At 43.1% G+C, this 16,113-nt stretch overlaps 1 protein-coding gene across 1 annotated transcript in view; it reads right to left on the bottom strand.

Moving 5' to 3' along the window:
* The window catches only part of CHAT (choline O-acetyltransferase), a 36,479-nt gene extending 27,292 nt beyond the window's left edge, over nucleotides 1-9,187 (bottom strand). Inside the window, exons 1-5 of the mRNA XM_033148783.1 lie at nucleotides 9,051-9,187; nucleotides 7,128-7,319; nucleotides 5,434-5,552; nucleotides 2,314-2,367; nucleotides 401-581 (exon numbers count right to left, since the gene is read on the bottom strand). Coding sequence (XP_033004674.1) covers nucleotides 401-581; nucleotides 2,314-2,367; nucleotides 5,434-5,552; nucleotides 7,128-7,319; nucleotides 9,051-9,113 — 609 coding nt within the window. The 5' untranslated portion in view covers nucleotides 9,114-9,187. The remainder of the gene's footprint in view (nucleotides 1-400; nucleotides 582-2,313; nucleotides 2,368-5,433; nucleotides 5,553-7,127; nucleotides 7,320-9,050) is intronic.
* Nucleotides 9,188-16,113: the final 6,926 nt, after the last annotated feature.

Here is a 16,113-nt window from a genome sequence, read left to right as displayed (position 1 = left end):
ATCCCCAGATTTTTCTTTTCAAACCAATGGTGCTGATGATTATTGTAGTCTTTAATAGATAAACTACAGATGTGAAATGTGATGGAGCTTAGTGGGACTTACTCTCAAGTACAGGTGGAAAGGCCTGGGGGGGGGGAATGGAAAATTTGGGAAAAACTTAGGTTTTTCCCTGTTTCCCCCCAGGCCTTCCAATCTCTACTCCCAGGTAAGTATGCTTAGGCTTGCAGCTTTATAGTGGCCAATTGTAGAAACCCGCCCACAGAAAGAATTCAAGGGACAGTTCATCTGTGGTACATTTTTGGTGCTCAGTTAGAAAGCAAACCAGCACCCCCCCTCCCCTTGCTTGGTCAATTTCATAGCAAAATGAAGCAGGCTCAAATTTTGAAAAAACTGCACGTACCTGATTGTTACAAGCAACAATGATATGTTCCGGTTCGGGCATGATATTGCTTTTCTGGGCCACAAGGGTATCTTTGGTATGTCCTGGAAGACGATAGGAAGAAAAGAGTCCATAGTATTGCTTCATACAGAGAGGGTGACCAGACAGCTGTCCACGAGCAAAATCAACAGGCACAGCATGGCTGGAGGGACAGAACGAGAGAGACAAAGCAAAAGAGACAAAAAGAGAGAGAAAGAAGTAGACAGAAAGGAAGAGAAATCTAATCTGTCCTTTGTCTGTTTACATTTAGGTTAGATACACAACACAAATAGAATCATACAACAATAAGATTATGGCAATGGGAAATAGATGGGCTCCCAGAGCAAAGCTGAAGTTCATGATTATTGACATGACTAGGTAAACTTACGATGCAACTGTATTTGCATTCAGTGGGTGAGTGTTGAAAAAGCAAATGGTAATGTATGCAAAACATAAGGACATAAGGACAGAAGGACACATTCCTTTTCCACCTCCTCTCTGTTAATGCACTCCACCTGAACTTCTAATCACACAGGTGAAAATATGTATGTGTTGTCATACACAAGGGTGTGGCCTCCTGCCCCCACGTATCTTGTGGGGAGAAAGGGAAGGTCTGCCTGAGTCTTTGCATGGCAAGTGTTTCATAGGGAGAACCTCTACATCTACACCTCTAAAAGTAGAGTGGCCCACTGGAGCAGCCCAGCTAGAAAAAGAAATAACCAACGCAGTACAACTGCTTCTTAAGGAACAACATCTTAGAAAGACCAAGATGCAACAAGATCTCTCAAACAGGTGTTTTGTAAAATATACATGGTCAGCCAATGATCTGGACTGGTGGGGATTGATTAATTGGATGGATCTGAAGCAGCCGCAACAGACACATTTATCTTTGCAGAGAAGAAGCTCTCACAGTACATAACCACAGGAATCATATGAGAAGCATGCTGCATGCAAAAGGGTTGAGCTCATGCACTTTTATTGAATTGGCAGCACTGCTGAGGTAACAAGCTTTGAATTGCACAAATGGACGACCAACATTTATCGGACACGTTCAGGAACCGCAATGGAATGAAAAGCCACTCAAGATGCTAGGCTGGGCCCATTTATTTATTATTAAGATTTATACTCCACACACACACATTATCAAGGGAGACTTACAATATTAAAGTTAGGTTGCTAACCTGACAGAAGTTTGGTTCAGTTTGGTAATGTCTACACTCATCAGGGTGCCGTTGGGGCAGAAGTCTAGCGTCTTGATCAGTAGAATGAGCAGAAGGCCCCCACAAATGCATCAAGATTGGCTTACCACATTTGGAAGCAAGTACTGTCTGCGACTGGACCTAATGGTCAGGGGTCCCTTTACCTTACTGTAATGCACATTACCATCTTAAGCAGGAGGCCACCTGTATGACCAGTAAGTGCAGACTAAAATTACATAACTCCACCATTGTCTCTGCACTAGGACTGGTTAGTTTGCATGCATGACATGGCTTCCTGTCCAATGAACTCTAGGCTATGTAGTCATTGGAGTGCCAGTCAGAGGTTGCTCAGAAATGCACTGTGCACATGCACAGTCAATCTTGCCTTTATACTTTTCCTATATTCTAGGGCTGAGACCTGTCGTCAAAAAGATATTCCAGAGGTGACGCTAGACTTCACATTCTTGGGACTGAGCTGTCTAGAGCCCAGCTGTCAAATTGCTCCCGAGTTAGGACTTTTCAGCGCACTTCTGAAGTGACGACAAACTAGTTTTTTAAAACAGGTTTGCTCTGGTAGTGTACATGTAACCTTAAACTACTATCTGATGCAATCGGATCCTGCAGCCTTGTGGATGTGATTATGTTTATGCTCCCGGTGAAATGATTGATTCTATTCTCAAAAGCCAAGTTGCTTACGTGTCCAGCAGTGCTTTATAATCAAGAACTCCAGAAATGAGATTGGCAGCAAACCTGTAAGAATCAAAGACAGAAGGAGCAAGAATTCCCTGTGACGAAGCTTGGGTGGCATTGTCTAAATAACAATACAAAAATAGAATGGATACAATTGACCCTTTACCAGCTGCTAAACACCAGTTACTGGGCGTGCTTCAGATTTCCGATGTGGTGCCCTCAGACACCTATTGGCACCCAAAACCCCTGTCCCCCTCATTTTTTAAAATGAGTTATTTTGTTTCATTGTGTGTGGGTGTATCTGTATTTCTTCTTGCCCATGCAGGGGTGAGGTAGAGCGCACAAGTTTGAGACTCTGTGGCTCATTCCTGCTAATGAACAGGAATATGCCCATTGGTAAGTTCACAACTCTTGGTAAAAAGTAATATGCATTTCTCTTTGTATTGAGAAGCATGTCGTCTTTTGAGTCACCACTGGCAGTGTGAAATGGAATAGCAGGGACACAAATTCACCATCTCAATGAGGGCCAAACCAGAAGTGATGCAGCAGCCTTGCCAATAGGTTTCCTTTATTCTTAAGTATGTCTCTGCTCGCTCCTTCCTTTATATGTGAATGAGGTGATGTGAACAGAAAGCCATCTGCCCCCATTGCATTTAGTTTGTTCCTCAGAAGCAGACCTCCAAAGAGCTTTGTCATGGAAATCAATACCCTGACCAAATTTTGCCTAAGACCCAGACAACAGCCCTATCATTTCCTCCTGCTACAAGGTTCCTTCTGTTAGTTGATAGGCTTCCCATCTGCTCATGGGAATTTACTGTTTATGGGCTCTCTGCACTGGAGAGATGCAAAACACAGTTTTCTAGAAAACAACGGTCACAATGAAGCTATTCAGTTTCATGTGTTCATGCCAGCACTTAGAATAGGGTGTAGCTGTAGTTGATTTTCCAAGTCTGTGTCCATTGCCATTGCAAAACAGAGTATTTCTGATCAACAACTAGGCCAGAAGTGGACAAACTATGATCCTCCAGGTATTGTTTGACATTTCAAAATGGCATTTGCACATAGCATTTTGTATTTAGCTTTGTCTTGGGAACAAATAGTGAGGGAGTTCTAACAGTAAGGAGGAACTTGGCTACAGTTCAGCAGCCTTCTCATGCTCCAGCTGGAAAATTTAGCATAATGTGTAGTTAGGCCCTCAAACACCATAGACCAGGGATGGACACAATGGTGCCCTCCATATCTTGTTGGATTCCAATTCACATCAGCCGCAGTCAATATGACCTATGACTAGTGATGATGGGCATTGGACTACAGTGGTATCTTGGGGATATCACATCTGGCTAATTCTGGAGTAGGCAATGCAGAGCTTGATAAACCAATGGTCTGTGCCCATACAAGGTATATTCCTGTATTATTCACTACCTTGCAGTATTAAGGCTGTAATCCTATGCATATTTACATGTACTAGTATGAACCTCTGTGACTTTTCTTTGAGTCCATTTGGCCTGTAAGTTGGTGAATTACAAAAGGGAACATCTCTACCCACAACACTTTGCTTTTAGTCTTCTTTGACATGTCTCATTCCCCAATGAGATCTTTTTGATCGACCCATTTAGTGGAACATGTTTTCTCTCAGCTTTTATTTCCTATCTTTTTACATATATATATGGATTGCAAAGTGCTGATGTTTCCAAAACTGTGCCTAATCCAGAGATATGGATCTCTCAGGAGGCTGCATGCCATTGTGAGCACTGACGGGACCAATCAAGAAATGATTGTAGTGTCATTCCTGCCAAGAATACTTGCCAAGAACCAGTCTGGAAGGGGATGAACTTATGTATTCCATCCCTTTTTCAACAGAATAAGAAGCCTAGGTCTGCATTGTGAAAGTAGATGTCAGTGTTTATTGGTTCACTTGATATATTTTTGTGACGCAATATTTCATTTTTGTTCCCAGGTCTTGGGAACGTATTCAAAAATGTGTTGCACCAGTCTCTGAATACAAGGTAAGGCAGGCTTCCTCAAACTCGGCCCTCCAGATGTTTTTGGCCTACAACTCCCATGATCCCTAGTTAGCAGGACCAGTGGTCAGAGATGATGGGAATTGTATTCCCAAAACATTTGGAGGGCTGAGTTTGAGGGTGCCTGAGGTAGGGTGTGGTGACCATTAGGTCACAGTGTACAACATTACTCCAGCCTTGTGGATATTTTGAAATACTTGTGTCTTTGTAGCTAAATCAGTGGCTCATGCAGTTTCTCTGGGACTGGGCTCATAGTGCTCATAAAATGCTGCAGATCATTTGTGAAAAATGGCGGCCTTTCAAATGGATCTGATTTTTCAGCATTGGACTAGGCTTTGTTTACACAGGGCTTTAAAATCTGAATAACCTTCCTGGATATCTTTCGTTTTACACTCCCGCTACACCCCCACCCTCTGTTCCACCGAGGCTTTAAACTGAAGACAAAAGTGCTTCTCTTCGTGACATGGACATCTCAGATCAGGCGACATGCTCTGCTTTGCTGCAGTTCAGTGAGTTGTAACTATCGCAAAGCAGAAGCCGATCTCTCATTGGGCAGGATCTCCCTGAAGATACTTTCCCTGCAACAAACTATGCCATAAAGCAGGAACAGAAGCTTCACATACAGTCTGTTTTCTAGGAATGTTGTCATTTTGTGTTCACCTACAGTAGCAAACACACTGAATATATTTTCCTTGGAAAAAACATGACCCGTGGCCTCTGGTTTCCACATGACAAGACACAGAAGCTTCCACTTCCAGCTAAGTAAGCCACAGGCTTTGATCCACATCAAACCCGTTAGGCAGAAGTACTTGCATTGATACCCATTTTTAAATTCGTAAAAGGTTTTTACAGCAATGTTGTAATACTAAAGAAAAGGTGTGTTTATATCAATGACATCTACAACATTTTGTAAATTCCTTGATAGCTTACAAATCAATACCAGTAACGAATGAACACAGTCCATTTTATAAGAGAAGTATTAATACTTCTTCCTGTGCATGCCCAGACCACAAAGGCTGGTTTAAGGGTGGTACTACTTGGCCACAATAGTAGATGGAGGGATGGTTCTCCCCCCCCCCCCCAATGTAATCTACAGATACCTTACCTCAGTTGGTCATTCACATCTTGGAACTGTTGCCGAGCAAAAATAACTGCTGGGCTGGAATTGACTGGAAGGGCCAACCGGTTGTTAAGGTACATGTCATCCAGCCAGTAGTTTAAAACCTACAAGAAGGGGGGGGAAATGGTTATAGATGACTACATATCTGAGCAATACAAAGCATGCCCTCTGTGCTTATTAGTGTGCTTAATTCTGAATCTAGGCATCTGCTGGAATAAAATTCCTTGGAGACTTTTGTTCATTGCTGTAGGAACAGACGCTGTAAGGGGGGAAAAAAAATCCTTCCCCCACATTCCCTGGAGTCCTAAGGAAGAAGAGCAAAAGCCAAATTCTGTATTGGAATCTCTCGGGTTTATGATCAGCCACTGGAATTTTACTCTTAACTGTTGCAACCTTTTTAAGGTGGAGAAGAAAAACTGGCCTGCTACTGTGGTAGAGCTTTTGATTTCTATAGTTAACCATGGTTTTGCTTGATTTCTATAGTTAACAATGGTTTTTGTTTTTTTGTTTTTTTACTCTCGGCTATCATGTACTGTAACTGTCACAGCTGAAAAGTATCATAATATAAGCTTGGACTTCCAATCCTTCTTCCAATATATGTTTTTTTTTTTTAATAATAGCACACCTTCATTGCTATTTGTGTCTTTTAGTCTTGAATAATGGAATCATTGTTTTTGCATTGCCAGCTCTTTAGGACTGTTTCAGGGAGGGGAATAGGGAGGACGTGGAATAAGAACTTTAGGACAACTTTCACCTGCACGGCTCTAATTCATACTAAGATAGTGAAGTTCTTCTTCAATCTTTAAAAATTGTTTTTACTCAAGGGGCACATTTCTCTTTGACCTTTTCTCTCTTGAAATTCACAGCTCCTTTGTTCTTCTTTCTCTCAGGCCTTTGCTTCCTCTAGTCATTGCTTTGTAGGCCATTGCCTATCTTGTTCTCCTTCATTCAACCGTCTGGCCTCTGTCCTGTTACCCCACTCATCTTCCGGGCTGTCGTCCTCCCTGTTTTTCTTGTCACCACCAGCATCTTTGCCCTTCGTGTGTGTGTGTGTGTGTGTGTGTGTGTTTTACAATTAAAGTTTACATTCAAATATGAGTTAACATCACAAAGATAAAGGATTCCCTGAAGCCTTGGACTCCCCCCCCCCGTGAGATCTCTTGTTAACCTCTTTCCATTGCATCTTATATTCTCCTCCATTTTTCTTTTAAAAAACTCAGTTATATCCTTATATCCTTGTTGTTACAATCCTGCTAATGTTTTTAATTGTTTACAATGTTCTCCAAGATAAATTATAAATTTCCCCCATTCCTTATTAAAGTTTTTATCTTCCTGGTTTCTGATTTTCCCAGTCATTTTTGCCAGTTCAGCATAATCCATCAAGTTGGTCAACCATTATTCTTTGGTAGGAATTTTACCTTCCTTCCATCTCTGGGCACCTTGTGTTTCTTGGCCCTGTGGGACCCCACCCATACTAATTTCGGTCTCACTGTGTGTCAGCTTTTCTTGGTAGCTGAAATGTTCCAAAGCCTATCATGCCACCAGAGCACTTGAACCAATCCCAGAGGGTAGGTGATATGGGAGAGAGACTGTAGCACAAGCAAGCAACATGAATTTTTAGACTATTCTACACATTCTATCTGATGAACATATCTGGAACAAAGTAGCATTGGGCTTACCCAGTTCTCAACTTTTTCTCGTCTATCTAGCAGTTTTTGCTGAAGGACCTCTCCTGGGCCTCCCGGAGCTTCAAACTTTTCCACCATGACCTTAGTCTTCTTATATTGGTCTTCTGACACCAAATGTTTCATGCAGTGAAGATACATGTGCAATGTTTGTTGCAGTGGTGGGACTGGAAGTTTGGGCAGCACCTATTTGAAAAGATATTGATTGATCAGACACTGGATAGCTCTTTGAAATTTTGTTACAACTATCAGTTACACATGTTTGAGATCTGTCAGATTCCATATGGAACAGGATTAATGTCTTTGTTGTCATTGCACCAAAGGAAGGATTTTGGGCAGGACCTCTTCTTCCATTATGGTGTTGCAGTGAGTGACTCTAGGAGTGAGTGAGCGAAATTCCTCCTCTTGTGCAACTTTCAAAGATGCACGAATCTGATCCTATGGCAAACGTATCTGGTACGTGCATATCTTTTTGCCTCTGGGGTATATTCCCTACCCTCTCAAATAGTTAAATGCAGAATTTGTAACAATTTGAATTCCAAAAAGCATTGCAACAGTTTCTGTCTCCGAAATCTGCTACAGTACTTCAAGCTGCATGCATTAATGATGTACTGAACAGGGCAGAGATTTTGTTTATTTTTTAAAAATGGTATCTTATTAATGTTCTCCAAAAGAAGCAGAACATAACAAGAAATGGTCTAAGAGCAAATGAAATTATGAGTCTTACATTTTGCACACTTGCTACAAAGGGGGTATAGGAAGCAAAAACCAGAGTGGACTACTACAAAATATCTGCTTGTCACAAGGTCCAGTCAGAATTTCTGCCCTAGCCATGCAATTCATCATTATGTATCAGCTACTTTCATACAAGGGTGTCTTCATGAAAAGAGAGTTTGTTGGTCATGTACCTTTCACTATAGCATTAATAAAGGAAATGAAGTGAAGCCACATTGCTCAAAAGCATCATTCCAAGTCACCCAACATTGTATTAGACATCAAGTTTGTCAGTAAGGGCTATGAACCAGCTGTGAGTATACCAGCATTGCAAAGAGAGGATTATTTCCACCCTCTAGAAATCACCATTCTGGCTACTATCAGGAAAAAGATTTTTGGATCTTTATGAAATACCCCGGGGCCTTCAAAATTGACAACAGAACCCAAAAGGAGATTTTGAAACCAATTGATCTGTTCCAGGGCCGTCTTAAAGGGATCGGCTGCCGTGGCGCAACGATCCCCCGGCGTCCACGGCGTGCCGCCTCTCTGCCCGCCTCCCTCCCACGCTGGCTGCCCCTCGGGAGGGGGGAGGGGCGAGCGGGGGGTGAGGGCGTGGCGCTGGAGTGGCGCGGGGCTTTGCGCGCCCTTCCCAGCGCTCCAGCTGGGGCTCCGGAGGGCAGCCGGCTTGCAGCCCGCCCGCCGGTGCGCGAGCGCCCGCCCGCCCATGGGGGCGGGACGGGTTGTGGAGGGGGCTCCCGGTATGCCGGCGGGCTCATGGGGGCGCCCCTGGGGGGGCCCGGCACCCTGGTACGCCACGCCACCCAGGCCTTATGACGAGACGGCCCTGATCTGTTCTTCCCAAGATGTGATCAAACACCAGGTCTCAGAAGACTTCCCTATAAGGGCAGTGTCACTGTATGTGAATTAGTGAGCTCCAACCTAATATTTATTTAAAATGAAATAGGTTAATTGATTTATTAAACCTTCTTAATTGACACTCATTTTTCTGATACATTCCATCCTGGTGTCCCCCCACTGCAACCTGGCTTGTTGTATCTTTTAATGCCAACTTTTGTGTATTTTCCAAGTGTTGAATTGTCGTGAAAAATGACAAGGTCACATCGACCACTTTCACGTACACCCAGCAATCGCCCCTTGTTCAACATTCCATTCTGATGTTATTTTCCAGAAACAGTCGCTCACCATCTCATCTTGGCTGCAAGCTTCTTTCTCTTTCTTCTTCGCGACTTTCTCTAGGATTGGCATCTTTGCGTTGCGTTTGGTCCTTTTGATGGAGAGCTAAAATCGAAAGCACTTGCAGGTGATTGCAGAGTCGTACGCCTTAGGTCTAGAAATAAAAATAATTGGGAGTGTGTGGGGAGGGGGACAGAAAAAAAATCATTGATTGAACAGGGATTCAGCGAAGTCTGCTACATTGTGTTCATGTGTAAGCTCACAGCTATTACAGGAATGCACAGGGGGAAGAAAATGGGATTTGCAGTTTTCAGAAATAAGAACATTTTTGTAGATGCGATGCACACTAAAATCTCAGAGAATATTGCATATGGCTTTTCTTGTTTCTTTTCATCCACTACTGTCACCAGTCACCACCATTATTATTACTGCTAATAAAGACACCCCATTTTCAAAGTAGTGAGCTCCTCAGGGGTGCATCATTCCTCAAGTTCTGTTCCTTTTGAGTGTCATCACTAGAGGGTTGTGGTGTGTGTTGTATGATTTTATATACACATATATACAGTCTGAGCATAAGTGAAGCAACAGGTGAATTCCAACAAATGTCCCAAATTCAAACCATTCTGTGCTATCCTGTTTACATATCACAGGAATTGCGGGAGTCTTACTACTGCATAGTTATGAATGGGCTGCAAATGGGCACCCTATCTCTCTCTTAATGCATTGTGGGAGGTGTGCACTCTTTGGAGAGAGGGGAGCACAGAAGAAGTCACTAAAGGAAGAGGGAGAAGAAACAGAAAACAGGTCCACAAAATGACAGCAAGACACTGGAGAAGGAACTTCACTGTCAATCACTCAATTGTTGGTTCGAGGGCTACCATGTTTGTTAAAATAGCAAGGGAGTGGACAAAATTAATGTCGGGATGCTGTCAGTGGCTCCCGACTGGTTGCCCAGGAATTATAAAGATAAGGAAAAGTTTCTTAGAGTTCTTTTTTATTTCAATATTACAGAAAGCGGCTATAGAACCCAGCCTCTTGGATAATGGCGTTGTCCCCAGTGAATCTTCACCCCCTCGTCTCCCCTACTTCCTCATTCGTCATCATTAACACCTCTACGGGTGCCACTAAGTGCCCTCTGTCTTTGAGCTCTTTGCTCTCCAATTTTTAAGGCTTGTCGAGTTCTGGGAGGTGGAGGGTCTGGAATGCTTTCTAATGACAACGTGTCAGCCTGGTGTTGTTCTGGCTCTCCAACGATTTCCCAACTTTTCCCCTCATCTGCCTCTGAGCTGTGACCTCCCTCAAACCCCTGTTGTAAATCTATGCTGTCTTCCTCTACCTCCTCCCTGGAAGGGTCAGGATGGGGAGGTGGTCTCCATCATTCCTCCTCTGCCCAGTGCCTGACAATTAAGCAAATACAACATAAAATGAGAGGAATAGGCATTGCTCATGACCAGTGATGTCACAGGCACCGTCCAATAGGTGCCCGTTATTCCTCACCATCATTTTGCCTCCAGGTGCCCGTTATTTCTGAGGAACAGCATTCTACAGAATGCTCATTGATGTAATGGGAGTGCAAGTGAAAAGTGTGTGTTTGCGCTGGACTCAGACTTCCTGATTCCTAGTGACGGAATAATGTGTGATCAGTGTTGTGACAACTGTTGGTTACTCATAGGCAGAGAATTGAAACCCTGCCAAGCTCACTTTGATCAACAATCTGCTCAAGATGTGGAAATGGATATTCCAAGGTGAAAGGTTAATGCATTGACTAACAGCTCCCCTCCACTCTTGGTCTTTGCCAAATATCCATTATCCTTTATGCCAACATAAATTCTCAAAAGGCTCCAAGTGAGCTTGGGTCTTTTATTCCACGCGCAGGAAGTAATGAAATAAGGTAGTGCAATTCCTTTTAACTAATTTTTTTCCTGACTCAACTTAACTGCAGCTTACTGATGCCTTCATTTGCCACCTGACTCAAAATATCATTTTCTTTAAATCCCTGGTTTTCATATCATCTTGCACCAACTGAAGGAACCCTGGGCAAGAAGTGGATCATTTCTAAGTTCCTGCATAGCACCTGGCATATGGCGACAACTGCATAGATCTCTGAAATAATGTTCCAGGTATCCGCATGTCTGCCCACCCCCTCCTTCTGAGCTATTTCATGGGGGTGGGAAGTTGAAAACTACACCAGAAAAATGTATCAAACTTCCTAGTGATATCTCAATGCTCAAAAGAGAGATCATGTGACAATATGCTTTACATTTTCTTTGCCCCTCTCTGAAAAGAACACATGGGGGAGCATCACAGAGGTCTGAGCTTTAGAAATAGAACAGTTTCCAATACTGAAGGCAGATTGTCCTGTACAATATACGGTATATTGTTTCCTGCCCTCCCCAAGTTTGAAAAATGTGCAAGACGAAAGAACCCCTCATGTGTGAACTTAGAATATTGGAAGCATAAAACTGGCACTCCAAATTTCTTCCTTATATCTCAAGGCTCAAGGGAGGTATTGTGTGCCAAACCACAAACCTATAGTCCTCCAGATGTTGATGAACTACAACTCCCATCATGCCTTACCACTGGCCATGCTGGCTGGGCTAGAGTCTAGTAACATCTGCAGAGCCACAGGTTGCCTAGGCTTGCCATAAACAAGGGATGGATACACCCAGCATCAGAGGCCAACATCACTGGGGATCTGTTGAAGCCATGTCAAGGAGTGAGTTAGAGAACTCACTGGACTTACTCTAATAATAGGCAATAGAACAAAAGAACAGTATCCCCATCGCTCTACCCCACCTTCTCCTTTGCCCCAGCTTCAAGATGTCTAGGACAAAAGTATCTCTCACCAAACATAAATGAACTGTGAACAAGACTATGAATTGAAAGTGGAGACAATAGATGTACCCTTCCCTGTTTATCTGTTTGCTTTGTAACACAAACAAACTTAATATTGTAGGAATGTTTAGTGATGCAGGAGAGGATATATTGTTTATTATATCCTATTTCAACTTGTGTTAACAAGTCCCAGAACTTAGCAGAGTTTTCATTCCCCTTTTAAAACACACACAGCAGATAGCTTTCTCAGGTTTGCTAGAACCTCTATAATAATACTGGTATTTTCCCCTTCTAATTCCCTCCTAAAATAAGACACGACACAATCTTCTATAAAAGTATAAAGAGTTTACTTACAAGTATCATCTGTTCACAATTGGATCCCAGAAGGCAGACTTTTAGCTTAGAAAATATACATTAGGAGAGTATTCCTTAAGGGTGATAGCTCCTTCTCCTCTCTTGGCTAGAGACCAAGAGAGCATTTTGCCTAAGCACATGTTGCTCCATTGAAAGCAAGTCGAAAAGAGAGAGAGATGGAGTCTGGCCCCTGTGCTTTTGTCTTTACCTGCACAGGTGAGGCCACACCCACATCTAGTTATGCAGAGGAAGTCTGTGTCAGCCCAGGAGACTGGCTGACTGAGACCCCCTTTCATGTCCACTCTAGGAATGTTGTATTTGACTGCTCCCGTGTTTCACATCCCACAAATATGAACTTTTTTTTTAAAAAAAAGAAAGCTCATTGGACCAGACCTTGTCCCTTTAGCCTATCCTGCCTCACGAGGTTGTTGTGAGGATAACATGGAGAAGGGGAGAAGCAGGTAACACCACCTTGAGCTCCTTGGAAGAGGGCTAAGCGAACAAACAAAACAGGAAGTCTCGGTTTTGAAACATTTCCTGCGTGACGCATCTTCAGTGTCAAGCAGGAGCTTCTTTCACAAATGGTTCGTGTTGCAAAAGGAAGACTGGATTATGCCAATGGAAACAATTCCCTGGATGGCTTTACACAGCCAGTCACCCAAATGACTGAAAAGAGCAGAGGACTTTGGAGACAAATGAATGCCAGCTACTTTGATTAGGCCCAGGCTCCATATGCGCCTCTCTTCCAGTTAGCCCTGTGATGGGGAAAGTGACATTTAAAGGATCCTGTGGTTTTCACTGTTCTTCAAAGCGACAGCAGTAACTTGCGGTGGAGGAGGCAGACAGAGGAACCCTCTCCAGTATAGACGAAAGAGGTCAATCTGAACTTTAAATCATCCTTTGATTGACATTTGCTGTGCTTGTCAGTGAAAGAACAAAAACCAAACCCTCCTTAATTTTTCTACCTTTGTAGAAAACGCTTCATATAATCATATAATAGCAGAGTTGGAAGGGATCCAAAAGCTCATCTCGTTCAACCCCTTGCAATGCAGGAACACACAGTTGTCTCGTATGGGGACTGAACAATCTATTTGGTTCCAATACTATGGGTGCCTACTCAGAGGTAAATTCCACTGTGTTTAATTAGGCTTACTCACAGGAAGTGTACATAAGATTGCAGGCTCAGGAAACAATCAGATTTGGTTGTAGGTTTTTTTTAAGCAAAGCAAAAGAGATGAGCTTGTCAATGACAATTACACAAATGTAAGGAAAGAAATCACAACTACACAACAGAAGTATCTGGTTTTAATTAACATCTCTGTTCCTGACAATATTGCTGGATTTCTTTTAGTTTGGCATCTCTATTTGGTCTTGATGCACTTGCCCAAAAGGTGTGTGTGTGTGTGTGTGTGTGTGTGTGTGTGTGTGTGTAAATAGCATGGCAGAGTTATTCCCTTGATATCACAGTTGCTTGCACTTCAGTTCATTTTCTTTTGGCAATATTACCCTGGTGTAGTTGCCATCTGTCCCTGTATTATGCTAAAGGTAGACTCAAGGTATGCCCACATTACAGATCTGCAGCATCATTTGAAGTATGGGGCAGGTCAGTGATGCTGAGAAAAAAAGGAGGAAGAAATGGAAATGGGGTAAATAATAGGCCAGTTAGTTAATGGAAATAGGGTTCATGTGTGTGTGTGTGGGGGGGGGTATTTTGAAAGTCATCTTAGAAATAAAATACAAGTTTATGAGACTTACTAACCGGCATTTTGTTGTTGCTTTTTTTAAAAAAATACGAGATGCACACTTGCGTAATAGGAACAGGATATTCATACAAAACATAGTGTAGATTAGATGCCTGAAAACAAATACGAACGAAAATGCAAATACACACAATAAGAAGTTTCTGCAGATAACCATTTAAAAGGACAGTGCAAAGCGTGTGGGGTGTATGTTTTATTTTGTTTTGTGATTATATTTTTTATACCTATGTGTAAGCTGCTTTGTGAAGCGTATTCTTGAAAGCAGATTATAAATTGGTTAAATAATGTACATTTCTGTTGCCCAGTTAGAGAAACTGCAGTATTGTAATTAATGTTAGTCAGCAGCCCCATTCACAGCAGGCTGCCTCTGTGGTGTGGGGGCCATTGGTAGAACTTTCCATTTCTAATGATGACCACAGAGCTTTCTCATGTCACATGGCTGCATCCAGACCTGTATCACATCTCCAGCTGATGTGGGAAGTAACCATGTGACCTGGGCGATCCATACACCATCAATGCAATCTTGGAGCCCCACCATGGAAAAATAGTTATCTCCCTCTCCCGCCACAATTTGGGCACCTCCTATGCTTCAGACAATATGTCAGGCTAGAGAATGTTCACAGTTGAGCAACAAAAGGCCAATTTGCATGAAAACATGTTTCTTAACTGAGAGCTGCGGCCATCATCGCTTGACAGCTTGGCAGGGTATGCAAAACGGTTCTCCGCAACTGCCTTTCATAAACAGAGCTTATATCAGAGAAGGCGAGCTTGCCAAGTGAAGAGATGTGGTCGTGCAATTATCAACACCTCCGCTGAATGTGTGGGTTGATCCTGCACCCTCTCAGAGTTAGGATCCCTACTCTGAAGGGCGATTAGGAGGCGCTGCTTGCAAAGGGCTCAACGATGAGACTTGGCTCAGACAGGGATGGGGTGTGAAATATTTGTTTTGCTTCCCAATGTTCCTTTGTGCTGGAACAAGGCCTGCTCAGTCCCAACCCTGTGGGCCAACTTTGAGATAATAATATAATATTATATATTAGCACACGGTTGACAGGTGGGTTTCCCTGCCCATCGGCCAAAACCCAGCACTGGTTCTTTCAACTTCAAAATTGTATATTGAGAGCAGAGCATCAGTGCAGAGTGAGGTTCTGTCCCCCTTGCACCTCTCCTTTCAAGCTCTGTAGTCAAACCTCTTCCACCTCCTTGAGTGGCATAAGATCCTACCACCCACCAGATGATACCCACTTGGGAAAAAACCTTGTTTCAGGATGAAGGGGCAATTGGAAGCCCACTTTAAGCTCCTGGTGGCTCCTCTGAAGGCCACCCTTTCCTGTCCCATACCTGACATCATGTATGAGCATGGTTTCCCCATGGACAAGTGTAGCTTCCTCTAAACAGCCTCATGGGCCAAATGGGGAGGCCTAGTGGGCCATGTTTGGTCTGTGTGTTGCCAGGTTCCCCACCCCTCCTCTAGACGGTGTCCGACTCCAGCTCCCATCAGCCCCAGCTGGCACCGCCAATAGTCCAGAAAGACCAACAACATGGAGGGGCACAAGCTCCCCATCACTGTTCCACAACTTTGGCGAGGGATGGAGCCCTCTGCTGGGGATCAGGTGGCCATGAAATTAAAGATGCTGTGTTTTACAGCTGGACAATTTACAAACTACTGAATAGTCAAATGTCATTCTATTTAGGAGGAAAGAGTCAGGTTCTGCAGACAGGCAGTCATTATTTTTCAGAGTGTTGATGGTACAATATTGGCATCGTCACCACACTGTCATGTCTGATATATAGCTCGGTTTATTCATATTCACGTTTATCATAGTCCATAACAGAAATGTAAAAATGAAGTGTCTAAAACAAATTACAGAACTCACACCTTGCTCCATTGGGAAAGGGTAGACCAAAACCGGTTGTCATCTCAGAAAACGTGCTTTATTTTTACTGAATGCTGTAGTACATTTATATGCTGCCTGTCTTCCAAGAAGCTCAGTTTTAAAAAGAAGAAGCTCAAGTTTAGGTACATAGTTCTTCATGCCTCACTTTTATCTTCACAACAGCTCTGTCAGGTGGGTTAGGCTGAGAGAGAGAGAGAGAGAGTGACTGGCTCAAGGTCACCCAGT

Source organism: Lacerta agilis, chromosome 5 (assembly GCF_009819535.1).
Source record: "Lacerta agilis isolate rLacAgi1 chromosome 5, rLacAgi1.pri, whole genome shotgun sequence".
NCBI lineage: Eukaryota > Metazoa > Chordata > Lepidosauria > Squamata > Lacertidae > Lacerta > Lacerta agilis.
The sequence above is the reverse complement of the archived record's forward strand: the minus strand, read 5'-3'. Positions and strand labels throughout refer to the sequence as shown.